This window comes from Sporisorium graminicola, chromosome SGRAM_3, assembly GCF_005498985.1.
Source record: "Sporisorium graminicola strain CBS 10092 chromosome SGRAM_3, whole genome shotgun sequence".
Classification (NCBI taxonomy): domain Eukaryota; kingdom Fungi; phylum Basidiomycota; class Ustilaginomycetes; order Ustilaginales; family Ustilaginaceae; genus Sporisorium; species Sporisorium graminicola.
In genome coordinates this window covers 544,854-570,982 of record NC_043733.1, presented here as the reverse complement: position 1 = coordinate 570,982, position 26,129 = coordinate 544,854, and the positions used below count along the sequence as shown (strand labels likewise).

At 56.3% G+C, this 26,129-nt stretch overlaps 7 protein-coding genes and 1 pseudogene across 8 annotated transcripts; 6 read left to right on the top strand and 2 right to left on the bottom strand.

Moving 5' to 3' along the window:
• Window positions 1-385: 385 nt before the first annotated feature.
• On the top strand, window positions 386-2,215 carry EX895_004435 (uncharacterized protein; the record flags this gene model as incomplete). The annotated part of the gene is made up of 1 exon (XM_029885029.1): window positions 386-2,215. The coding sequence occupies one exon, from the start codon at window positions 386-388 to the stop codon at window positions 2,213-2,215; it is 1,830 nt and encodes a 609-aa protein (XP_029738779.1).
• Window positions 2,216-2,559: 344 nt separating this feature from the next.
• Window positions 2,560-4,287, bottom strand: EX895_004434 (uncharacterized protein; the record flags this gene model as incomplete). Its single annotated transcript, XM_029885028.1, has 1 exon — window positions 2,560-4,287. One exon carries the CDS (start codon window positions 4,285-4,287, stop codon window positions 2,560-2,562), a length of 1,728 nt encoding a protein of 575 aa, XP_029738778.1.
• Window positions 4,288-8,738: 4,451 nt separating this feature from the next.
• EX895_004433 (uncharacterized protein) lies at window positions 8,739-14,096 on the top strand (the record flags this gene model as incomplete). Its single annotated transcript, XM_029885027.1, has 1 exon — window positions 8,739-14,096. One exon carries the CDS (start codon window positions 8,739-8,741, stop codon window positions 14,094-14,096), a length of 5,358 nt encoding a protein of 1,785 aa, XP_029738777.1.
• A 1,061-nt stretch (window positions 14,097-15,157) lies between these two features.
• EX895_004432 (uncharacterized protein) lies at window positions 15,158-16,702 on the top strand (the record flags this gene model as incomplete). The annotated part of the gene is made up of 1 exon (XM_029885026.1): window positions 15,158-16,702. One exon carries the CDS (start codon window positions 15,158-15,160, stop codon window positions 16,700-16,702), a length of 1,545 nt encoding a protein of 514 aa, XP_029738776.1.
• Window positions 16,703-17,177: 475 nt separating this feature from the next.
• EX895_004431 (uncharacterized protein) lies at window positions 17,178-18,054 on the top strand (the record flags this gene model as incomplete). The annotated part of the gene is made up of 3 exons (XM_029885025.1): window positions 17,178-17,315; window positions 17,454-17,834; window positions 17,917-18,054. 3 exons carry the CDS (start codon window positions 17,178-17,180, stop codon window positions 18,052-18,054), a joined length of 657 nt encoding a protein of 218 aa, XP_029738775.1.
• Window positions 18,055-18,679: 625 nt separating this feature from the next.
• Window positions 18,680-20,987, top strand: EX895_004430 (annotated as a pseudogene; the record flags this gene model as incomplete). The annotated part of the gene is made up of 3 exons: window positions 18,680-19,841; window positions 20,188-20,215; window positions 20,404-20,987. Coding segments are annotated over exons 1-3 (1,774 nt in total), but the record flags the coding sequence as incomplete, so codon positions are not given.
• A 699-nt stretch (window positions 20,988-21,686) lies between these two features.
• EX895_004429 (uncharacterized protein) lies at window positions 21,687-22,927 on the bottom strand (the record flags this gene model as incomplete). The annotated part of the gene is made up of 2 exons (XM_029885024.1): window positions 21,687-21,935; window positions 22,925-22,927. The coding sequence occupies 2 exons, from the start codon at window positions 22,925-22,927 to the stop codon at window positions 21,687-21,689; spliced, it is 252 nt and encodes an 83-aa protein (XP_029738774.1).
• A 1,928-nt stretch (window positions 22,928-24,855) lies between these two features.
• On the top strand, window positions 24,856-25,443 carry EX895_004428 (uncharacterized protein; the record flags this gene model as incomplete). Its single annotated transcript, XM_029885023.1, has 1 exon — window positions 24,856-25,443. The coding sequence occupies one exon, from the start codon at window positions 24,856-24,858 to the stop codon at window positions 25,441-25,443; it is 588 nt and encodes a 195-aa protein (XP_029738773.1).
• Between the last annotated feature and the right edge of the window lie 686 nt (window positions 25,444-26,129).

Here is a 26,129-nt window from a genome sequence, read left to right as displayed (position 1 = left end):
CTGGACGCTGCCTCGTGTGGGCGGTACGGGCAGCCAGCGAAAAAGCAATGTGGTAGGCGTGTGCTGCAGAGTGAAAAGAGTGGAGCAACTGTCGGAACTGAGACCAACACTAACACGCACCCGGCTACCACACTTTGTGGCTTCCTTCATCCACATCACACCTCTGCTACAATCACCATCACTCGCAACAGACAAGTCTTCGCGACCAGGCCCAGCGTCTGATCCTTTCCGAGACTCTTTACGTTCATTGTCACGCTCGGATCCGCCAAAAGGGCTCTCCAAACCACTTCGAATCCAGTTCCGACTGCGCCGTCTCGATCTTGTTGGTCAAAGGCTACGTCGGTGGCCTTGTCTCTAGACTCTTCGTGGCGCTCAACTATCAACCATGAGTCGCTATCACGGCGATGCAGCGCAGCACAGCTACCATAGCTCGGCTTGGGATCCCTCTCCTTACGGCGCAACCGAGTACGACCAAGTCGAGGAGATTATCTCAGCCAAAGGAGCACAGGCTTACGCTCGCAACTCTGCGGGAGTCGGCGCCAACTCGAATGCATATCGTCTTGCCCCGCCCGCCACTCAGATCGGTGCGGACTCACCTTCGATGTATACGGACCCCTACGAAGCTTTCAGCACTGCTCCACCTCCGCCACCACAGCACACTGCTGCAGCAGCCCAAGCTCACTCGTATCTTCAGCACGACCCCTACGCTTCCGATGATCGTCCTCTCGCTGGGCCATCCTTCCTAGATAGGGCAGATACACTTGCTCCGAACGACAGCATCAGCAGCTACAATGTTCGCGTTGGTCGCAACACGGAACCGGATCGGCCTGCTACTTATGTAGACACGCGTGAAGAAGACAACCTCCGGGCGCAGCACATGCAGCGCAAATCGGTGGTGTATCCTGATCACTACGACGATCCAAGCACCTACTACAACCAGCATCCGCTGAACCAAGACGACTATACTCATACTCGTTTCGATACGAGCGGGACCGATCTGCCCCTCAAGCATCACGCTGGACCCATGGGCTATGCAGAAGACGAATACGACGAGGCGAACCAGATCAAACGCGGATCTGCCGCGCTCTGGACCAATCACATGGACGGCGAGCACCCTACGCCTGCTGACGAAGAAGCGAAAAGCGGCCTGCTTGGAAAGCTCTCCCGATCCACCAGTCGACATCTCGCGGGCGAGGACAAGCTGCGCGATCAGATTGAGCGACGTCGACAGGGGATCGGACGACAGAGATGGCCCTACGTCTCGTGGGTCGTCGCCGTAGCTCTCGTCGTTGTGTTTATCATTCAGCTCGTCAAGGCGCAGAAGGAAACGGGCCAGGCGGTGCAAACGCGTCCGAGCATCAACCCGATGTTGGGCCCCTCTGCTGAATTCCTCATTTCGTTCGGTGCGCGCTTCGTGCCCTGCATGCGCAAGGTGCCCGCACTCCCGACGTCGGAACAGCTGCCGTGCCTCAAGGACTCGACATCGAGCTCCAACCTGTACGAGCCCAACCAGCTGTGTCCCATCTCGCAGATCTGCGGGCTGAAGGACGCCACCAACCCGAACCAGAGCTATCGCTTCATCACGGCGATCTTTGTGCATGCCGGGTTCGTGCACATCTTCTTTAACTTGCTGGTGCAGCTGACGCTGTGTGCGCAGATCGAGAAGCTGATTGGGTCGATTGCGTACTTTATCGTGTATTTTGCCGGTGGCATTGGGGGCAACTTGCTGGGAGGCAACTTTGGGTTGATTGGGCAGCCGGCGCTGGGGGCGTCCGGTGCGATCTACACGTGTATCAGCATCGAGCTGGTCGATCTGTGCTACAATTGGCAGTATGAATATCGCGCCAAGATGCGGCTGGCCATGTCGATTGGGTTTGCGATCTTGGGACTGGCTCTTGGCCTTTTGCCAGGGCTGGACAACTTTGCGCACATCGGCGGGTTCTGCGTGGGCCTGCTGGGCGGGCTGATCTTTGCCCCTTCGATCCACCCGAGCAAGCAGCACCGCGTTGTGACGTGGGTGCTGCGAGTCGTGGCGTTCGGGCTGTTGATTGGGTTCTTCGCCGGACTGGCAAGCAACTTTTACAACTCTCCCGACCCGACAAAGGCGTGTACGTGGTGCAGGTACTTGAGCTGCCTGCCCGTTTTCAACTCGTGCAAAGGAACCGGGCTGACGACTTCGTCTACCAGCAGCACCTCGAGTAGTAGTGGTAACTAGAGCTCATCGCGTACCAAATAGCTCAGAACATGGACTCTTTTCGTAGGACAATGACACTTGAGCACGCATCAGTCGAGGTTGTGTGGCATCCGAGTTACGAATCATAGTGATCGACACGAGCGCAGACCGTGAACGCTCTCCGTCGAGCACATCACAACCCACCGCAATCACAGACACCAGCCTCACAGCCCTTGGAGACGAATGCAGACTATTGATAAAAATAAGTGAGCAACAACAAAGTGTCCAGTGCAACGAAGACATCGAGCGACCGCCAAATGGCTTGCGGGTCAGCTGCGCGAAACAAAACAAAAAAAAGGTATACTGGTGCAACTACAAGCACCCATCTAGAGGATAGACCAGCCAGCCAGAGCCGCGCTCAAAGCTGCAACAATCACCAGGCCCATACCGCCCCACACAGACCCAGGCTGCGAGGCAGAGTTGGGCGAGCCACTTCTCGACTGCGTAGGCGAAGGGGCGGCGCCTCCGGAAGCACTACTGCCCGACGTGGGAAGGTCCAGTTTGGGCGTGGACACGCCAATCGGAAACTGGCTGAGACACGACGAAAAGGCCTGGTTGACAGCCAACGTAGAAGGCGTTGGCGGATTCTTGGCGCTCGCATTGCCAGCAAAGTTGCACGACTGCGCGTTGAAACCAGTCATCTCGTAGAACTGCGACATGGCCCATTCCAGCCTCTGTGCAGGCGAGCAGAACGAGTAGTTGCCGTACGTTCCTGCCTCCCCGTCAGCCATGATGGGAGCACAGTTGCCGCCTTGCTGGCCAAGGTAGTCGCAGGCTTGACCGGTCAGCGTACCAATGACGCTGGGCGAGTTAAAGGCGGTCGGATTGAGGGCGCAGCTGAAGGCATTGGAGGCAAGGCAGTTGCACAGCTGCAAGTTGGGTGTAGGTGGCAGCACGGTGGAAGCGATGAAATTGTCAGTGTCACCCTGGCAAGTCGCATAGCTCGGCGAGCTGGAAGCATTGGCGGGTGCGCTGGTGGGAGCCGAAGTGGTGTTGGCAAACTGCCTCTTGAGGCTCTGCCAATCGGACTGAGTGGTGACGCTGTTGCCGGAGACAGTGACGAGCCCATAGTTGGTACCGGAAGGCTGAGGGAAGTAGGAAAAGGCAACACCGCCGCTAAACGTGTTTGTCATGGGCTGCGAGTACAAAGCGGCCACTTCAGTCCATGGGCGGTTGTTAGCGCCAATACCGGCGGCACACCCGAACTCGGAGAGATAGGCGGGCACTGGCAGTGAAGCAAGCTCAGTTGTGAGCGAGTCGTAGCCTGATGCGGTATATGAGCTGTTGCCGCACCACGCGTACGAGTTGAGACCGTACAGATCGACGCTGGTGGCTGCGCTGCCGCAGGTGAGGTAGTAGGCGAGCATGTCTCGCCAGTTTGTAGGGCCGGAATCACCGTCGGTGGAAGAGTACGAGACGAGAACGTTGGAGTTTTTGGAGTGGAGATACGCCTTGATGTCACGCACAGCGGCCTTGATGAAGGGAGCTGCGTCAGTGTTGGCTGCGACATTCACCACCTCGTTTGCAACGTTGACCGCGAGCAAATTGTCATACTTGGTAAAGGCGTCGATGGTTCCAGCGTACAAGCCGAGCAGACTGACGTCCCAAATGGGGTCAGCACGGTTGATGGAGCCGTTGAGGGGCAGGGCAAGGTCGAGAATCACGTAGATGCCCGCGTTGCTAAACATCGACATGCAAGCATCGTGGTTCAGACTCGAATTGACCGAGTAGACCCGAACGGTATTAATGCCCAGGTCGCGGAAGTTGGCAACGTCGCGCGAGCATGCGTCTGGAAGCGCAAGGGGATCGGTAAAGCTATCGGGTTCTGGAAAGCCGCCGTTGGCGTCGTTGGCGGCGGTAGAGGCTGCGATGGGCGCAGGCTCCTGATATGCGATACCTTTGATGTAGAAACGGTTGTTGCCCTGATAGAGGTACTTGCCTCTACGCGTGACCGAGGCGATGGCCGCTGATGGCTGTGCCAGCAGGGTGATCAGAGCCAGCAGAGCGAGAAGGAGAGCCAGAGGCCTCAAGGGAAGCAAGGCAGTTCGAGCCATGGTCGCCAGCTCTAGCGTAGCTTGGTGCGGGAGGGTACAGGTATCGGAGATGAGCTACGCGGTGATGGACGAGGTAAAGAAGCAAGGATGGAGTGGACGACGTTGGCCAAAGTGCGCGAGCTGAGACGAGTTTTGGAAACGGAAAGCAGAGCAAGCGATGCCACTAAAGGGTGCGACGCCAAGCACTGTGGACTGCCACTTGCACTATACTATAAGCAAAAATAGGAAGCACTGCCTGTCTCAGCCTGTGGGACTATAATACAAGTAGCGTAAGTCGATGCTAAACAATGCATAGCCTCGTTTGTACTGCAGCTTCTACTCTGCTAACCCATAACGCAAATGCGGAGAGAATGTGTGGGAGAGTGTAGGAATACCGAGGATGTTTCGGTCAAGTGACTCCGTCGGAGCGCTCATCAGGCACAATTGGCAGATCCTTCCCTGCCTGTCAGGGTCCTCGACAAACGTGCATCTGCAAAATGTCAGACGATTCTGCTCGTGTCACAGGTATACCGAGGCGGAACAAGGATCTTGGGCTCGCTTCCCCGTGTGCCAAGCAGGAACTCGTTTCCCGTCGGATGATCTGTACATCGGCTTGAGTCGGTCGCTTGTAATTTGTTGACGCACTCCAAAAGCTTGCCTTTGCGTGTCGTCTTCTGGCGGCGCTGGATTTCCGACTGACGGCTCAACAGACGGACGACTTTGTCCGCGCAAAACGAGCGTTATTGTATAATCTCGAATTCCACGCATGGAATCGCGCCTCTCCGCTTTGGTCAGGTGCAAGATTTTTCCGTTGTTCGCTCCGCGGTCAAGTTTCATCCATCGTGTTGCTTTGAGAACCGGGCATTCGGTCGTTCCTGGCGTGGGTACTGTGCGGTTGTGCGAATTGGAATCTTTCTCGGCCGCTCCGCTCTCGGCGTGCGAAAGCATCTCCAGCTCGCACACCCATGCATTGGCACGAGGCGGTGCCGTCCTGCCTCGATGTTGCGATGTTCGTCTATGGAGATGTTGGCAGGCTTGGCGCACACTGACAGACGTCTTTGGACCAAGGGTCGGCATTAAAGTGCACACCAGGCGCGTTGTCTTGGCACTGTCGCTTGAGGTCACGACTTGATCTTGGCACCCTCGCGATGGAGCCACTTGCCGCGGTCTGTCCGTTCCTCTGTGCGACGACGTCTGTGAAACAACGACATCCGTCTGGTGCAGGTAGATACGCCTTCAACATCGCGAGGTCTGTTGGCCTTTGCGCTTTCCGGTGAAGACGAAGGACCATCGTCTTTTAAGCTCTTGTTTGACATGTTCGAAACTGAGGATTTCTGTGTGGACAAGAACAGGTCGAAGGAAAATGGCATTGGAAAAATCAGGCACAAAAAGGGGATAAAGTTTCTCTCGTTTCTTTAGGCTCGAGAAGCCCACGTCACGATTTGCGGTCCGAACCAATCGAACACAACTGTCATGACAAGCTCCGTTCCTTTTATTACTGTCCGGGACAACTGGATTTGTGGTTTCACGGGATGCGAGGATCATCGACATCGCAAGTTGCACTGCCAAAGGCGTCGACTCGCGCGAAAAAGAAAGACTCGCTCTTGCTCACGATCTCGGCTGGAGGAAAAGAGGCATGGGTTGCAATGCAGCCTGGAAAATCTTGTCGATCCCCCACCGCTGCAAAAAAGTTTACCGAATTGCAGAAAAGGCAGCTGAACAAAACAAGCTCTTGACGGCGCGCACAACGACAACCGCGTGCTGCTGTAGCAGGGTCCAAAGAGCGCCTCACTGGCACGACCAGCGTCAAGCTGCGTCCCCAGAGAAGCAGATGCAGCGTCGATCATGACTTCCAACCGCTAAGCGGCAGACTCTCCAGTGTTTCGTCATGCGCACGAAGACGGCACCACTGGCGGAGCGAGATGAAGTGTAAATGGGCTGAGCATCGAGGCAGCGAGGGATCTCATCGGTGATTTTGCATGACACTGTGTACTGTTGTCGACTATCGCATCTGCAAGATCAGGTTCGAATCGACTGCATTGATCCGCAAGACAGCGTACGGGTCACGATACAAGGTCGTCATGACGGCGACGACGAGTTCAGCCTGTAGTCTCGCTCGCGCCGTGAGCCAGAAGGTCCGAGAAGGCACATGATCTGCTAAAACAGGACCACCGTCACTCTACCGGAAGCTCATCAGGTACGTTTCTCAACAAGTCCTCGACTGCTCGAGTCTAGCGGCGGCGCTCGAGGTTCGAGAGGAAAGCATTGGTCAGCAGTCTGGATCAGGAAAACATCGGCGGCTGTGCGTCTGATGTTGATCCCCAGTTTGCCATCTTTTCTTCCAGCAGCTTGAAAACGACATCCGACCGACGTTGCTGCTGTCCTGAAGCTACCAGCGATTAATTTCCTGATTCATCGCACGGAGCCCGGTGTCTAGCGTACCTTCTCGTCCAGGAAGGAAGCGACGGCAGCATCAAACCGAGGTCTTTGCGAGGCGACGCATTCCCGACGGTCTTTGAATTCTTTGGAGCAGCAGACCAAGTTGGGCCGACGCGGGCGCTTGGTTGGTCAAGACAGCAGGAACGGAAGTCCTGCTACTTCCTGCGTTATTGTTAGCATTGTTGTTAGCATTGTATCCGACGCTGCACGCCCTGACGGGGTCCGCGTTGGGATGCTGCTGCTGCTGGGAAGAGAGTCGAGTTCGAGAAGCCGAGGCGGTGACAGCTTCGCAACTTCATGCAGAGACGCCGAAGCTCTCGTACTCAGAGAGTTGGCGTGTGTCGTGGGTTTGGCTGTTGGTGCGTCGATGTTGGATCATAGAGATCACAATCATGTGCCGTGACGACGCGAAGTGAAAAAACGTGTTTGGCCACTGGAGCAGTGTGATGATGGCCGCCGATCGGCGCAAGAATGTCTTGTTGATGTTTGCACTCGAAGTTCGAAAGGCCGTGAGCGCGAAAGAGAGAAAGAGAGAGAGCAAGCTGTGGCTCGGCTTGCGGTTCATCTTCCTCTCGCCGAGCGCCCGCCTGTCCTGCAGCTCAACTGCATCTCCGCTCATGTACCAAACAGCGCACTGGCTGCTGGCTGCTCTCTGCTGGCCCAATTTTCGACAAATTTTCGTAGCCCCTGAGCCAGTCGCGCGTACGAAAAACCACACAGACACGCACTCACACACACCTTAGCTCCGAGCCCGTCACGCTTCATTCCACAGACGCTACTCTCTCCGTGCCAAGCGGCAGTGAGAAGTAGGTTCAAGCTGATCGGATTTGCGAGCGGCAAATGTGTACCTACCTGACAAGGATTCCTGATGGCTCAGAACCTGAACAGGCTCCGAGGTGAAGACTTCCCATTCGATTCGAATCAGACAACTGGATCAATACATTGGAAGCAAGAAACCATTCGTGTGCTTTCGTGTGCTTTCCGCACGGCCAAGTTGTTTTTTAAGCCAGCTGCGAAACTCGAGCACAGCTTTTTGATTTCTTTCCCTTTTTTCCTCGTTCTTGGTTTGAAATCACATCACATCGTTGCAAGGCCTCAGGCGATCCGCCTGAGAATTTCACGGACAAATAACAATAAACAAATTAGAGTCAACCCCTGCGCATCTCTCACTGTGAGCGTTCCAAAAAGCCAACTTCTGCGCTGGCTCGGCTGTGTCACGTCGTCCCCTAAACCTGCGTTCGATTTCCTCTGCGTCGATGCAGCGCGGTCAAGGCTGCAAAGCGTGCTGCGATCTGCGTTTTCGTTTTGCTGTCACTTGGCTATTTTGCGCTGCTGCTGGTGCCCCTGCCTACATCACTGCCCTTTCCCTGCACTGTTCTCGCCCTCGGCTGGCCACCCATTGGCATCCATATCTGCACCTTACGCTCGCAGTTTGCTGCCTCTCTCTCTGTTCAGGCTCGTCGCCGCGACTCCCTGATCCTTTGTTCCGCTCGTTCGTGTTCAGGACCGATAGAGACTTTCGTCTTCGCCATCCTCTTACTCTTGCTCAACCACCCACCAACCACACCTGTCATCCTTCCGACCTTTTCTTTCTTGACCCTCCTTTGTTTTTACCCTTGACCAACTGAGACTCACGGGGTCCAGCACGCAGGTCGAGGAGCGACAAGAAACGACAACAGAAAGAGGCAAAAGGAGATCAGTCGACAGCAGCAAGCACCAAGTCCTTGTGTTTGTTCATCCTTCGTCCCTACGTCGTCAGAAGAATCGCCTCCTTCATCGTCATTATCGTCGTCGTCCTCCTTTTACGTCATCTTTGTCCTCACTCATCACGACGTTGAACTATCGTTGTTGACAACGTACGACGATCACAACACCATCTTCGCTCGATCACCGACACATGTCCTTTGATAGGCTCGCCATCGTCATATAGCCCTTTCAGCAACCCTAATCACCACCATTACTCTCGACCCCATACGCTGCATAAATAAACGTGCGCATCACGCATCCTCCACCCACCCACACCTTTGTTAGGGATGTCGTCCCATCACGGCGCTGGCGGTCCTCCGCACCAGCAGCCGCCGACCAACCCTTTTGCCGGCGCTGCTTTCCACGAGGACCAAGGCAGCGAAGCCAGCTACTTTCCCAACGAACGCAGAGACACATACGCCTCGGAACGCTCCGATGGTGAACTCATCCCCGGCCATGGCTACGACGGCGACTCCTACGAGGGTGGCGCCTACAAGGAGGGCTATGCATACTCTGCTGAGTCGGCGCAACGAGGCTACACGCCCGGTCCCGGCAGCCAATTCGGCCAGGCATCCTACGCTCCTTCCGGCATCTCGAGCCCTTACCCCGACGCCGGTGTCGGCGGCGGATACCGTCAGCGCGAACCTTACCCTGCCTGGACCGCCGAGCACAACATCCCGCTCTCCAAAGAGGAGATCGAGGACATCTTCATCGACCTCGCTAACAAGTTCGGCTTCCAGCGCGACAACATGCGCAACATGTACGACCACCTCATGATCATGCTCGATTCGCGCTCCAGCCGCATGACGCCCCAGCAGGCGCTCATGACCATCCATGCGGACTACATCGGCGGCGAGCACGCTAATTACCGCAAGTGGTACTTTGCCGCCCAGCTCGACCTCGACGACGCCATCGGCAAGGTGCAAAACCCCGGTCTCGCCCGCGCCGCCAGCATGGCCAATCGAGGCCGCAACGCCGGCAGCGCCGCCGCCAAGCTTCAGACCGCCAGTGCCAAGTCGCTTCAGACCGCCTCAGCCCGCTGGCGAGATGCCATGCTCAAAATGAGCGACTACGACCGCACACGTCAGGTGGCGCTCTACCTGCTCTGCTGGGGTGAAGGTGGCCAAGTGCGTTTTGTGCCCGAGTGCCTCTGCTTCATCTTCAAGTGTGCCGACGACTACTACCGCTCGCCAGAGTGCCAGAACCGCATGGAGCCTGTCCCCGAAGGTCTCTACCTACGTGCCGTCGTCAAGCCCCTCTACCGCTTCCTCCGCGACCAGGTCTTCGAGGTTGTCGATGGCAAATTTGTAAAGAAGGAAAAGGACCACGACAAGATCATCGGATACGACGACGTTAACCAGCTCTTCTGGTATCCCGAGGGCATCGGAAGGATCATCTTGAATGACAAGACACGTCTCGTCGATGTCCCTCCGAGCCAGCGCTTCATGAAGTTTGACAAGATCGACTGGCCTCGCGTCTTCTTCAAGACCTACAAGGAGAAGCGCTCCTTCTTCCATCTGCTTGTCAACTTTAACCGTATCTGGATCCTTCATATCTCCGTCTTCTTCTACTACACCGCCTACAACGCCCCCAAGATCTACGCTCGCTCGCGCAACGCCACCACCGCAGAGTCGCTCTCGGCCGCTGGTCTTGGTGGCGCCATCTCGTCGTTCATTATGATTGCCGCCACCATGGCCGAGTTCTCGTACATCCCCACCACGTGGAACAACACGAGCCACTTGATGCGCCGCATGATCTTCCTTGCCATCTGTCTCGCCGTCACCATCGCACCTGCTGTCTACATCTTTGGCTTCAACAACAAGGGCAACGTGGCCAACATTGTTTCCATTGTCCACCTCGCCGTCGCCGGTTGCATCACCGCGCTCTTCTCTATTCTCCCCTCGGGTCGCATGTTCGGCGACCGTGTCGCGGGCAAGGCGCGCAAGTATCTGGCCAACCAGACCTTCACCGCATCGTACGCTCCGCTCGTCAAGAGCCACCGTGCCGTCTCGATCCTCCTCTGGGTGCTCGTCTTCGGATGCAAGCTCACCGAGTCGTACTTTTTCTTGACACTCTCATTCCGTGATCCTCTTGCCGTCATGATCACCATGAAGGTGCAGGGTTGCAGCGACAAGTACTTTGGCACCGCGCTCTGCTCGAATCAGCCCGCGTTTGCGTTGACCTTCATGACCATCATGGATCTCAGTCTCTTCTTCCTCGACACTTTCCTGTGGTACGTCATCTGGAACACGGTCTTCTCCATCGGTTGGTCGTTCCACATGGGTCTGTCCATCTGGACGCCCTGGTCCGACATCTTCCAGCGATTGCCCAAGCGCATCTACGCAAAGCTGCTCGCCACCGCGGACATGGAGATCAAGTACAAGCCTAAGGTGCTCGTGTCGCAGGTCTGGAACGCCGTCATCATCTCCATGTACCGTGAACACTTGCTCTCGATCGACCACGTCCAGAAGCTGCTCTACCACCAGGTACCTGCCGGCGAGAACGGAAAGCGTACTCTGCGTGCCCCGACCTTCTTCATCAGCCAGACCGACAAGGGCATCAAGCCAGAGTTCTTCCCCAAGGGCTCCGAGGCCGAGCGTCGAATCAGCTTCTTTGCCCAGTCGCTCACCACTGTCCTCCCCGAGCCGCTTCCCATCGATGCCATGCCCACGTTCACCGTCCTCGTGCCGCACTACTCGGAGAAGATTCTGCTTTCACTTCGCGAGATCATCCGCGAAGAGGACCAGAACACGCGCGTCACTTTGCTTGAGTACCTCAAGCAGCTTCACCCCGTCGAATGGGACAACTTCGTCAAGGACACCAAGATCTTGGCCGAGGAGTCGCAGGGCTTTGGCGGTGGCTCGCCGTTTGGTGGCGACAGCGACGAAAAGTCTGGCACCAAAAACTCGGCCAAAGCGGACGACCTGCCCTTCTACTGCATCGGTTTCAAATCGGCTGCCCCCGAGTACACGCTGCGTACGCGTATCTGGTCGTCGCTGCGTGCCCAGACCCTCTACCGTACCGTCTCTGGTTTCATGAACTACTCTAAGGCCCTCAAGCTACTCTACCGTGTCGAGAACCCCGAGGTGGTGCAGCTGTTTGGCGGCAATACCGAGAAGCTCGAGCGCGAGCTTGAACGCATGTCGCGCCGCAAGTTCAAATTTGTCATCTCCATGCAGCGCTACTCCAAGTTCAACAAGGAGGAACAAGAGAACGCCGAATTTTTGCTCCGTGCCTACCCCGACTTGCAGATCGCCTACCTCGACGAGGAGGCGCCTCGCAAGGAGGGTGGTGAATCGCGCTGGTTCTCGGCGCTCGTCGACGGTCACTCGGAGATCCTGCCCAACGGAAAGCGCCGCCCCAAGTTCCGCGTCGAGCTGCCCGGTAACCCTATCCTCGGCGACGGCAAGTCGGACAACCAGAACCACGCTATCATCTTCAACCGCGGCGAGTACGTGCAGCTCATCGATGCCAACCAGGACAACTACCTCGAGGAGTGTCTCAAGGTGCGCAGCGTGCTTGCCGAGTTTGAGTCGTTCAACATCTCGAACCAGAACCCGTACGGATCCGGCCACCAGGAGTTTTCCAAGGCACCCGTCGCCATTCTCGGTGCGCGTGAATACATTTTCTCCGAAAACATCGGTATCCTCGGTGACGTGGCTGCCGGCAAAGAACAGACGTTCGGTACCATGGCTGGTCGAGGTCTTGCCCAAATCGGTGGTAAGCTGCATTACGGCCACCCGGATTTCCTCAACACGATCTTCATGACTACTCGGGGTGGTGTGTCCAAGGCGCAAAAGGGTCTCCACTTGAACGAGGATATCTACGCAGGTATGAATGCCTTTGGTCGAGGTGGCCGCATCAAGCACGTCGAGTACTACCAGTGCGGTAAAGGTCGTGATCTCGGTTTCGGCACCATCCTCAACTTCACCACCAAGCTCGGCAACGGTATGGGCGAGCAGATGCTCTCGCGTGAATACTACTACCTCGGCACGCAGCTGCCCGCCGACCGCTTCTTGACGTTCTACTACGGCCACCCCGGTTTCCACATCAACAACATCCTCGTCATCCTCTCGGTGCAGCTCTTCATGTTCACCATGGTGTTCATTGGCACGCTCAATTCGCAGTTGCGCGTCTGCGCCACCACCAACAGCGAGTACATTGTCGGCACGGGCGGCTGCTACTACCTCAACCCGGTTTTCCTCTGGATCAAGCGTACTATCATCAGCATCTTCCTCGTGTTCATGATTGCCTTCCTGCCGCTCTTCCTGCAGGAGCTCTCGGAGCGTGGTGCCATCTCAGCATTCGTCCGCCTGGCAAAGCACTTTATGAGTCTTAGTCCCATCTTCGAGGTCTTCTCCACCATGACCTACTCGCACTCGATCATCAGCAACTTGACCTTTGGCGGTGCCCGCTACATTGCCACCGGACGTGGTTTTGCCACGACACGCCAGAGCTTTGCGCTGCTCTACAGCCGTTTCGCTGGGCCATCGATTTACTCGGGCATGCGTCTGCTGCTATTGCTGCTCTACGTCACGCTGACGCTGTGGATCCCGCACCTGATTTACTTCTGGATCTCGATCCTGGCGCTGTGCATTGCTCCCTTCCTCTTCAACCCTCACCAGTTCTCGGCTTCGGACTTTATCATCGACTACCGCGAGTTCCTGCGCTGGATGTCGCGTGGTAACAGCCGCAGCCACGCCAACTCGTGGATCGGTTACTGCCGTCTCAGCCGAACCAAGGTGACCGGTTACAAGAAGAAGCGTCTGGGACATCCGAGCGAGAAGCTGGCCGGAGACGTGCCGCGTGCGGGCTGGAGGACCATCCTGTTCGCCGAGGTCATCTTCCCGATCTGCCTTGCCGTCATCTTTGTGGTTGCCTACGCCTTCGTCAAGAGTTTCCACCAGACTGGAGATCCCCCCCAGGGTGCCATTGTGCGAATCGCCATCATTGCGCTCGGTCCCATCGTGTGGAACGCCGCCATCTTGCTGGTGCTCTTCCTCATCAGCATGTTCCTCGGTCCTGCGCTCAACAACTGCTGCGCGAAGTTCGGTTCGATCATGGCCTCGATTGCCCACGTGCTCGCCGTCGTCGGTGTCATCGTCGCCTTCGAGTTCCTGTGGTTCCTCGAGCTGTGGAACGCCTCGCACGCCGTTCTGGGCGTCATTGCCGTTATCTCGATCCAGCGAGCCATCTTCAAGATCCTCATCGCTCTGGTGCTCTCGCGAGAGCTCAAGCACGACGAGACCAACCGAGCTTGGTGGACCGGCCGATGGTACGGCCGTGGTCTCGGCGGCCACGCGTTTAGCCAGCCAGCGCGAGAGTTTGTGGTCAAGATCATCGAAATGTCGCTGTTCTCTGCCGACTTCTTGACAGCGCACATCCTGCTGTTTGGCCTTTCGCTGCCATGCCTGATCCCGTACTTCGACAAGCTGCACTCGACGGCGCTCTTCTGGCTGCGACCATCAAAGCAGATCCACGCACCCATCTTCTCGTTGCGACAGCGAAAGCAGCGAAGGTCGATTGTATGGAGGTACCTCGTGCTGTTCATCTTTGCCTATGCAATCTTCTTGGCACTGATCATCTTGCCGGCGGTCTTCTCGTCGACAATCCAGCTCAACTGCTCGTTCTGCAAGTCGCTTTAAAGGGCTGCGATGGATGCAGCACTGTCCAAAAATCTTCCACAGCATTCTCTTTGCACGCTCTCTTTACGTCTTTCCGCTCTGCATATTCTCGTCGCCCTTTGCGCTGTCCCGATCGCCTGCCTGCTCCATTGTCGCGAACATTCCCACCTTCCCTTTTCCCCTAGAGTTCTGTAATAACGTCAGCTCTCGACGTTGATTTCCAGTCGAGCAGCGATCGGAGCAGCTGGTTGTGGCTCGGCATGCATCTCCGGCAGCCGGAGACAGATGCCTAGGTGGCATGGCGTGAACAACCGCCTCGCATCTTTCCTCTACTTTCCCTGTTTTGTCAAATATGCTACCGCGCGCTCTTTCTCGTTCTCTCTTTCTCCTTCCTGACACCTCACTTTTGCATCACTACTTTTTGCACAAAGCATCAATCTGAATGGACCTTCTCTAACTCAAAACTACTGGCTGTCCCAATCATACGCGTCTGTGTCTGCGATCCGAGTTGCTGACGAGTGAGCGAAGGCATATTCGTAGACTGGTGGACGGTACTTGACCATGTGCTGATGAATGCGCTGGATCACGCAAGAGGGTTTGGGCTAGTCGCGTCGACGCGCCTTGATGTTTGAGTGTTGGGCACTCCGAGTGCTTTTGCCCTTTTTACCTATTTTAATAACTTATGGCTTTGCTGCACTACGGACGCGCAGGTCGTGACAGTTGGAAATCTGAGTGTGGAGCAGAGCTGATCCCGCTCGATGGCGGCTCCAACATCGACACACGAGCTTCTTTCTCACCACCACCATCATCGAACAGCACCAGGGAAACTATCGGCGCTGCGGGACAGATTCCGCCATCTCGGCATCACAGTTAGACATACCTTGACAGGCAGCTCGTTCTTCCGTCCCGAGTCGCGAAGCAGGAGCAGTCGACAGCAAACACACCACATCGCTCAGACGACGAACCGCACTCATCCGCTTTAGTCGCCTCGAAGCGCTGAGACCGTATCGGCAGAGTACAAATCTCACACTATCTTCTCAGGTTCCGCGTGTTCAGTCGCTGTGACGTCCATCAACCAGACCATGTCGGCCTCTCGCAGAGAGCTGGACCAGGGCATCTCGGCGTCGCGCGCCGGCGGCGCACAAAAACGACCTCCAGCCACATCCAAGCCTACCTCGCCTTCAAAGAAGCAACGCGCGCATCCTCGCCCCTCGCCTTCCATCGGCTCGACCTCACGCCGGTCGAACGACGATTCTGCAACAGATTCCGGCTCGGTCGCCTCCAATGTTCGAAGACGCGCTCGAGACTCGGCATCCGCTGCGTTGGCCGACGAGCCGAAATGGGCACGCGCAGAACGTGTTTTGCTGGATAGGACGTTGCGACTGCACACAGTCTCTCCGCTTCACTTTTCGTCATTACCAGCTTCGATTCAGGAAGTCTCTCGACCACTGTTCCAGATGCTCAGGAACGAGCTGCAGCACTACATCAACTTGCGGCTCAGCGACGGGTTTGGATTTCTCGAAGCAGGCGGAACCACAATTGATGCGCGTGATCCGGAAAGCGGCGATCTTCGTCCACCGGAACGCAGGCGCCGCGCTGATATCGATCGAGTCGGCCAAGTCCGCATCGGTTTCTTGGAGGATGCAGAATTCACGGGAGCAATGCAAGCGGCGAACCGTTCAGGCGAGCCGAAAGCGCGTCCGTGGGCCATCGAGATCGAGCTGGGCAAACCGGCGGCCGAGCAAGATGCCTCGAAAAGCAAGATTGCCTCGCTGCGGTCCCGAAATGCGCAGGAAGCGACACCGGCTGAGCTGTGTCATATCGTGTTTGTGCCTGCATCCACAACGCGCGACGGCCACTCGCGCACATCTCGTCGATACCCATTAATCGCGACCAAGGCACCGTCTTCAAGCGCTGCGAGCTCTGACCCGCTGCAGGCGACCTCGAGCGTCAACGTGGGTCCTATCGTGCTGGGCCATGCGCTCGACTGGATCCAGAAGCGCTTCGACTGTCGCATTTCGTCGGCGACGGGAGCTGCTGCCATCGCATCGCGGCTGCGCGGGCCACGTCTTGAGGCGCTCGCGGAACTGATTGTGCGTCAAACGCGCGCCGAGATGGGTGTCTCGGATGGCGTCGAACGCACACCAGAGCAGCGTGCGGCAGATTCGGCGGTGAAGCCGGTAGAGCTCGTCTTCGCCTTTCCGACCAGAGTCAAGTCGGACGGTAGGAAGAACAAGACGGCGCAAGGCCCCGCGCCGGACCTGAGCGCGCTCACGCTGACGGTGCCCTGGGAGGTGTGCATGAGTCTGCTAGACGGGTTGGCGCTCGACGAACCACTGCTACCGGCGCTGAATCACTACCTGTCGATGCACACGTCGATTCCTCTGGATGCACTCGAACTCACACGGATCGGCGTAGCGGGCATCAGCGTGGGTTCGGGCAGAATCAAGATCTCCAAGGTCCCGGGACAGGATGCGGTCAGTGTGGCCAAGAAGTCGCTGCTCAAGAGGTCGCAGGCTGGCAAGGGACAGGCGGAGGACGAGGGCGAGCCCAGCGATCGACGCCGCGCCGGGGCAGTGTTTGGGTTTCTGAGACAGGTGGTGGAGGGTGAGGATGACGGAGCGTGATCGTCGAGCGTTGAGCTTGTCGGGATATCTGCTTTTGCCATATATGCACACTCACATTGAGACAGTATCTTGGCTGCCTTCGTTCAATGAATTTACTGGGTCCGAGGGGGAGGCGATCATGATCCGAATGGTTGCGTTGATCGTGAGTAACCAGGACTTTTGACGTCCGTTTCGTTTGTTCTGTGACAGTGTGAAAGTGAGCTCAAGCCGTCTGTTTATGTTTTAATTTTTTCATCAGCGTCGATAGCCTTCTGCTGATGCGTGGCACTCCACTCCGCAAAACCATTTGGATTTTCGGGGGAATTTCGCCTGTGTTGCATGCAGAGCCGCATCTATCTCCTGAGTGCAGCGCGTGCAGCCAGCAAGCTGAGATTCCACGATTCACATCAAGCCAGCATGGTCGTCATCCTCCACTCCTTTCCTCTTTCGACGTCTCTCTCGACCCCACCATCATCTTCCCGCTCCGACATTCACCATGCAGATCTATGGCTTGCTCATCCTCGCTAATCCACCTGGAGCAGGTGCGGTACCCCTCACAACGGCATGGGAGCTCGGCTCCTTCTCTTGGTTGCAGCGCGGAACTGTTCAGGACATGATGGGATTCATGGCAAGGGTGAGTAAGCTGACAGGCTGGGCAGTCGAGTCTCTCTAGAACGCTGTTGCGATATGAAGATTAGAAGGTAGAGTATGATAGCGATTGACCACTTCCTCAACCATGCTCTGACTGCACTTTCGGACGGCATCAAAACAGACGGTTGCGGAACGAACCCAGCCAACACAGCGTCAATCGGTGCAGGAGAACTCGTACGTGGCGCACGTCCACTCTCGACCTGCTTCGGACGGAATCTCGGGTGTGCTCATCACCGACACGGAATACCCCACGCGCGTCGCCTTTTCGCTGCTCAACAAGACGCTCGACGAGTTTGTCATAAAGGTGCCCAAATCGCAATGGGAGACCAAGGTCAACGCCATTACCACGGGCTCTGCCACCGCACCTCCGAAAGGAGAAGCTCTGCTGGGAGTGAGCGCCTTCCCTCAGTCGGTCGACTACGTCAAGCGATACCAGGACCCTCGACAGGCCGATACCATCATGAAGGTGCAACAGGAGCTCGACGAGACCAAGATTGTGCTGGTAAGTAGTAGCTGCGTGACCACACGATCGGGTCCTTCGAGGAAAGGAGAGAGAGCTGACAATGTTTTGCATGTGGAAACAGCACAAGACCATCGACTCGGTCCTGCAACGTGGAGAGGACCTGGACAAGCTGGTGGAAAAGTCCGGCACTCTGAGCGAACAGAGCAAGATGTTCTACAAGACGGCCAAGAGGCAGAACTCATGTTGCGTGGTCATGTGAAGAGGCTGCAACTCCCATAGCCAGTCGAGCCCAGTCTCTGTACTGCTTTTATGTGCACCTGTTTGCTATCCGCTACCGACCCTCTATTCAAGGCTTTAAAGCATCTCTTTCTCTTTCTCTTTCTTTGTATTCATACGCTGCACTGTTTGTGATTTGCTATCTGGTTCATCTATGGACTCCCCTTGTCGACTTTGTCGCTGGCATGTCGGGGATGGACGAGAGACTGTGTGCGAGATGTAAGAGACGGGAGGCAGCGGGATCGAAAGGTTGAGCTCAAGTGAGGTGATACCTGCACACGCACGACAGCGAAGAGAGCAACACTCTCTGTTTCAATTTGGCTGTGCAAAAAGGGTCTCGGCGAATTTCAGCCGCTCAGACCGCCTCGAATTGGTCAGACAGACGCTTTTTTGCTCATGCTTCACTTCCCTACCATCAACTCTCGTATCGTTCCAGCTGCTGTTGTCACGTTGGGAGGACCGATCGTTTTGTCGCAGCTAGTGACGAAGCGCGACTGCGCAAGCGCTGACAAAGCTTGGCCTGCTATGCTGGCGGATTGTTAGAAGTCTCGACATTTGGTCTCCTCGTCGGTGGTGCTGCGGAGCACTCTAGCTGTAGCTTCGACATCATGGCCACAGGCGCAGCGGATACGCATCCACTTGCACCGATACAGTCTGGCCACAGCGACATGACCATGCAAAATCTCGATGATGCAGACTATCCTTCCTCGCAGAGTGACGACGAACTCGACGTAGATGAGCCGAGGAAAGAGTCTCGGCCTCTACTTGGCGAACACGACCAAACGACTCGTCAAAGTTTTGGCGCTGGTCAAGTCGGTGGAAGCTCAATCCCAGCTTTGGCATCACAGACTGCGGCCCGCAAACGTCGCACACCGCTCAAATGGACCGAGGGGATCTGGGTCACATTAACCCTAGCCCTTATAGCAATCCTGGGCTACTCGTCGCAGCTCTGCGTCATGCTACCTTACTACCGCAAAACGCCTTCCTTCTCTCCAAAGACGCTAGCAGCCGTGCTTGTGCCCTTTAACCTTGGACTTCTCGGCATTTTCTACAACTACTGGTTGTGCGTCACCACGGACCCGGGCAGCGTGCCTTCCGGGTGGGAGCCCGAATGGTCAGCGCTCGATCCCGTTGCACCACACTCTTCCTCCTCAGCAGCCACGGAAGAGCCCTCGCTTGAGCTTAAACAAGCCATCTACCGACCGCGCTACTGCAAAACGTGCTCCGCCTTCAAGCCTCCGCGCTCACACCACTGCAAGACGTGCCAACGCTGCGTGCTGCGCATGGATCACCACTGCCCCTGGCTCGCCAACTGCGTCGGCCATTTCAACTATGCGCACTTTATCCGCTTCCTCTTCTACGTCGACATTACGTGCAGCTACCACTTGGTCATGATCTCGTGCCGTGTGCTCGACAAGTTCAATACGTACAGTTACTGGAGGGAGCCCGATGCGCGCGAGCTCGTGTGGCTCGTCGTCAACTACGCGCTGTGCATACCGGTCATTGTGCTCGTCGGCGTGTTTAGTGTCTACCACTTTTATTGTGTTGCGGTCAACCAGACGACGATCGAGAGCTGGGAAAAGGATCGCACGGCGACGATGATCCGGAGGGGCAGGGTGAGGAAAGTCAAGTATCCGTACGACTTGGGGGTGTGGAAGAACGTCACCCAGGTGCTGGGCGGCAGTCCACTGCTCTGGTGTCTTCCCGGTTCGGCAGGTCGGGCTGCAAAAGAGCACCGAGGGCTGAAGTATCCCGTGGCCAACGGTCTAGGTAAGTTTTCTTCTTCGGCCTGGTTGTCGCTGCGAAGTCACAAGTCAAGACATTGGAGGCTGCAGACTGCTTTGCAGGATACCCAGGGCGAGCAGCGGGGGATGGAAATGCTCGAGATGCACGATGCGGATAGTTACGTGCATCTGGAGTTGGAGGCGTCGGTGATGCATAGGCTGAGGTGGGAACACTGGCATCGGCAGCAGGCGAGGTGGCGGTATCAGGCCGCGCAGGCGCAGGCGCAGGCTCAGGCGGAGGTGCTCGAAGCGTCGTCGGCGTCGACAGAGACAAGGAACGGGTAGCTGTGAGAAGGTTTCTCGGATGGGATGGGGGAGTGAGGGGCGGTACAATGTTTACACTCAACACTATAGACAGATGTACGTGCCTCCCTTTCCTATCTCCCTTCCCGGCCTCCATTCTCCGTCAAGAGCATCAAAGCTCTCCACACTCTTTGTTGGCCAACCGATGTCGATCCGTTCTCTCAACCCATTGCTTCGTCGAGCGGACCTGATTACTGACTGCATCTCTCTCCATCACATTCGGTTGGCACGGTTTGCTCATACAGACGAAGGCGCGCAATACAGATGGCCACCCAAAGACCCGGCCAAGTCGACTTCCTTTGCCACTGCGCACAGCTGGCGCGCAGACGGCACGCAGGCGCCCGAACTGTTCCCGCCCGGAGCTGCGTCCGCCTCACCGTTCACGTACGGTACCGGATTTAACCCTGGCCTTCGACCCACGAATTCGAGCGGCGTGCGCTACCGCGGTGTGCCGCAGCCCGGCGGGTGGCGAGAGGAGGAGGCGGCAGAGTCGAGCGTTTCCTCGGGATCGGACGACGACGACGACGACGTGGTCGCGTACGCAGCTGGTGGGACGAGGCTGGTCGAACCGGATGCCGACGCGCTGGCAGCTGTGTCGCACGACGGCGGGTTCGACGAGGGAGGACGGTATCACGAGTACGCGCACGAGGGCGAGTACGCACTGTACGACGAATACGCAGCCCTCCAAGACGACCAGGCCGAGGCCGAGGCCGAGTACGAGGACGATGACGAGGACGACGGCGAGGCGAACCAAGCCGGCAGAAGGGTCGTCATCCGTCGTGGCTCCGAGGGGTACGAGGTACGCCCACGAGCCGGCTGGACTGTCTAGCCCCTTACCGCCTGCAGCCATTCCCGCACACTATAGATGCTTCCCCACACAGACTCTTCGTGTTTCGCTTGATCGAATGCTCATCGAATGCTCATCGTCCCCTTGGCAGTCGAGCTCTCGTGTGCTACAGTCTCGGCTGTTTCTCCCTCCGGCCTACCTGACAACCTGAGGCTGTGTGAGCGATAGCGCTGTTGATCGCGCCTCGCCTCATTGAACCGTGTTCCAGTGTCGCTCCTAAGCGACACTTCCGAAGCTTACACACACCTGATCGTACGGCATCTGCTGTGTTCCAGCGCTCTTAACCCCAGCGCTCTTCGCCCCAATTCAAGCCCAACCAATGTCTTTGCATCACTCACTCTCTCATTTGTCAAACTTCCATATTTTGGGACAAGGTGCAATCTCAATTGCGGGTTGTTATGTGTGTTACAAAGGCATATTGCGATGCGAATGTTGTCGGGAGGGGGAAAATGCTGCGCCTAGTGGTAGGAAACGCAGAGAAAGCCATGTGCTGGAAGAAAAGATGGTACAAGAAAAGCCAAGAGAGGAGCTGCAGTGAGGCCCACGTCTTGTTCTTCGGGGATGTGTGCGTCTCCAGTAGCTACCAGAGACATCCCTTTTTGTTCAATGATTGCGGATGCTGATGAGTCGAGAAGCTTTTTGGGAGTGCAAGGAACGATAGATTGGGCTATGCAACCCAATTTACGCCTTCTTGCGGAAAGAGCAGCCCTCGGTCAAGCGAGCCTTACCACCGGTGGGCTGCGAGAGAACCTGGGCACACGAGCCGCAGACAACAACGGTCTGGGCGTGCGAGAAGACGGTGGTGATGGCGAAGCAGCCGGGGCACTTAACGTCCATGAAGAACGAGTTGGGGTTCTGCACAAGTCGCTTGAGCTTGTGCGAGCGAGCCTGCTGCTCGGCGGAGGGGTTAAGAAGGTCGACGGCGAGAGTCTGATGGGCAAAGCATAAAGAAAGAGGAGGTCAGTGAGAATGCTCAGCGCGAAGCGACAAGTAGAAGCAGCACAGTCTCGCAAAGCAGCAGTGCGTCGAGTTGACCAGATTGTTGGCAGAGCCTGGAGATTGTCGAGACTGTAATATGTTGTTGTGTAGGTTTCTGAACGTCGGTGTGATAGGCGTGGGTGGCGAATTAATGCATTCAACAGAATCATGGCTGCAAGCTGAGCGAAGCGATGTGCTGCAACGAGGTCGACGTGGCGGGTGCAAAGGACCTCGACGGGTGTGAAGCGCTGCAAAAGCGTGCCGGAAAACATGAAAGCGCTGAAAACGATGCCAGATGCTGCGAGGTGGTGCGATCGAGCCCGATTAGCTTTGCAGCCGCCGGCGTGAGAGGTCGAGATTGAAGTTCCCAAGCTGGTCAAGCTAGTATCGGACCTTGAGAAGGTTGTAGCGCGAAACCTAGCCAACAATGCCTGTTCAGTCCTGGGCGAACTGATCTAGGGCGAGGGTCGGACGGTAACATGAAGCTCGGACGAGTTGGATGAGCACAGCGAAACTCGAGGAATCGACTGGCCTGTGTCATTGGTAGAACCATCCTAAGGAGCTGGGGTATGTTGGGTGATGCGTTGGTCTAAGTATAGCCTTGTGAATCGGCGAGACTAGAGCGATAGCGAGTGCTCAAGCTAATGACGATCAGAGATAAGGGTGGCGTACACAGCGTCCTAGCGACAGGATGGTCGCTGGTAGAGAAGGACGGAGCAGGCGGTTGTCGTGGATCTCTGGTGGTCGTCATCGGAACACCATGTAGCTGCTTAGTCTAGCGGCGGTCGTCATTGTCGTCACCATCCTGTCCTGCTGCTACTACAAGGTCGATCTTCGTGTTGGCGGTGGATCCTTGGCTGCCCGAGGCGGCTGCTTTTCCTGCTGGTACTGCTCTGTATTGCGAGACGTATGCTGATCACTGTAGGTGAGGGATATCTTACCATCTTGATGTATGAATGTGTGAGTGTGTTACTGGGCAGAAGGGAAGACTGATGGCGAGTGGCGGATGTCGATGTTGCTCAGCGTTCGTTGGCTGGCTTGGCTTGGCTGACGGCTTCCTTGGAAAAGAGACTGACGGGCTGACTGACTTTTCGTCTCGACGAGTACCTCACTGGCTGGCGTGGCCCATTTTGCTCCGCTCGCGATGAAGTCTGCCCGCTGCCTGCTGTCTTGCTCAAATGAAACTTGCGCGCGCAGGCAAGGAAAATTCGCATCCACTGCAAGCTGAGTAAATTTGTCGCTCTGGAGCGGCACAATTCGCTCGATTGCTCAGCACCTCTGTCAAACTGCAGCGCGGTTCAAACTCGAACAGTCTTTGGAGGTGGAAGAACGCCGGTGTTCAGCCAGATTCTCGCAGCCTGAGGCAAGTTTCAGGCAGCAGAGCAAGTATATTGTAAGCGAACCGGCCAACTTGCACAATTGAATACCGCCCGTTTGAATTGAGCTAAGCGAACCACACGCGCGTGCAAGACTGGCAGCAAATGGCGTAACTAGACCGATAGCAGAGCGGCTTACACGTGATCTGACCTCGGCCGAATTATTTTTTGAAATTGACGAAGCCGGGAACTTCAAAACTTCGCTTTTTCGTATTGTGGGCAAGTGAGACTGGCGGTGAACCAGAATCGAGATTTTAGGGCTGGATGCCGCAATCCAATTTTTCTTGAGGCAGAGACAGGCAGCACAGCGCTACGGGGCGGCAGAAGGCTGCGCTGTTGTTCAGAGGGAAAGCGGCAAGGCAAGGCAAGGCAAGGCAGCACAGAGGCATTCGAACATTATTTGCTCAGCCAGCTACAATGGCATGCGCGCGCCGAGGAGGTAGCGAGCCAAACAAGAAAAGGCGAAAACGATTTTTGAGGCAGCAGCACGCAAGAGCCTGCGCTCGAAGGAGCCAGTCGCCAGCTGCAACCAGGCACAACGGCTGAGTTGGGCTCGGGATTGCGATGCCAGTCAGTGAGTGAGCCAGTCAGTCAGGCTTTGAGGTTTGGTCGTCACCTCTCTTTCCCTCCTCGTCATCATCACCGACCCCCCTCAAGTCCTAAGAACGTAAGTGGTCTTTCATATCGTCCTGCCTCGACACTCCTGCTACTATCAACGACAGACATAAGATACAAGGTACGACTCTCGCATCGTCCAAACGCAACTGGCAATCCGGCGCATACTATCCAATCAGCGTACAAGTCGGCTCGCAGCAGCTGCAATCTTCAACGACTCCCACCGGAATCTAGCAGCCATCTCATCACCCACACCAGCAGCCTTATTCTGCAGAGCGCCTGCCACTGCCTCAACTATCGATCCTCACAAACCACCGTACAAACCATCAATGTGAGGCATCGGTACAGCAAAGTATTACATCGTCGCAGACTTGGCGAACACTACGATTTAATCAGCATTGGCATATCACTTGGGTCGCCTTCGAAATGGAGCTAGCAGATCATTGGCACCTTGCTGCCGTTGAAGCATTGGCGGGGCGCAAGCAGTTGCGATACTACAATTTTTTTCGACACAGCCGGAGGCACAGACGACGGCGTAGCATTGCAGATGGGCCATGCCCACCTCATTTGCTCCTCGTTCCAAGTCTCGGTGCTAGTTTTGTTTTGCGGAGTTACTTGGACCGGTCCATGGCTTTGACACAGATGTAGGAGTGCAATTTTTGCATTTTGTTCCAAGACTCGTCGGGCGACCGACATTGCCGCATCTCTCCGCCAACTATTGCTCTTATTGCGACCGCTTCTTCGCTCACGCTCGTCTCGATCGCACATACCTAGCAGGAGTGTTTGCCGCAGAGGTCGAATTGCAGATTTGACAACTCGTTCGTGTTATCTGACCCTTTTGATTTCCCTTTCCCACTTAACCATCACTCGCAGTCATCAAGATGGTCAACCTCAGAACACAGAAGCGCCTCGCGGCCTCGGTCCTCGGATGTGGTCAGCGCAAGGTCTGGCTCGACCCCGCTGAGCAGAACGACATTGGCAACGCCAACTCGCGTGCCAACATCCGCAAGCTCATCCGCGACGGCCAGATTATCCGCAAGCCCGTCGTTGGCGGCTCGCGATCCCGTGCCCGCGCCACCGCCGCCGCCAAGCGTGCCGGCCGTGGTACTGGCCAGGGTCACCGCAAGGGTTCCTCGGAGGCCCGCATGCCCACCAAGGTCATGTGGATGCGCCGCCAGCGTGTCCTCCGCCGACTCTTGCGCAAGTACCGTGAGTCGGGCAAGATCGACAAGCACCTCTACCACGAGCTCTACCTCAAGTCCAAGGGTAACGTCTTCAAGAACAAGCGTGTCCTCATGGAGCACATCCACAAGGCCAAGGCTGAGGCTGCCCGATCCAAGCACCTTGCCGACCAGATGGAGGCCCGCCGTATGCGCAACAAGGCCATGCGCGAGCGCCGTGCTCAGCGTGTGCTCGAGAAGCGTGCTGCCATCATTGCCGTCGAGAACGAGGCCGAGGAGAAGAAGTAAACTGGTTCAGCAGCATTCTTTGTTTGTTGTTTGTTCCTGTTTCGCTCTCTTGTTCTTTTATAAGTCTTTGTTTCTCTCCGGCTGTTCTGCACCCACATTCTTGCCACCATAACATCCTCCTTTCTAGTCGTCTTCGATCGACGACCTACATTCGGCGCAATGGGGGCCTCTCCGGCTCCGTGTCACCTTCATACACTCTTCGCCTATGCATTTGCTCACCGGCTCCGGCTTCGGTGTCGGTGTTCGCACATCTTTCACATCATTCATCCTCTCTCATAGCCCGAGGTGGTTGATTCCCACTGAGGGCTACTACGGCTCCCCCTTGCATGTACGATACTACCCTTTCCACCCTACATATCGGCCTGGGGGACTGTTCCCAAAAAGCAATCAATCTGCACATTGACACAGACCTATCCCCGTCTGAATGGCGTGTGACTTCCAAACCAACACAAGAGAGCGCAGATCTTGAGTTTCGTGAAGTGGACGAATGTGGGCTGACGGCGTGACATGAGCTGGCGTGGGTTGCGAAGCTCATCTGTTAAATAGTGCCAAGAGGTGCTGGAGATGCTTGCAGGCAACGGAGCCGTATCGACTACTTAGAGAACGATGATCACGAAGCTTCAAAGTCTGAGCCCAAGCAAAGTTGAACAGTCCATATGACACGCGCGATAAGCTCTAACCTTAGA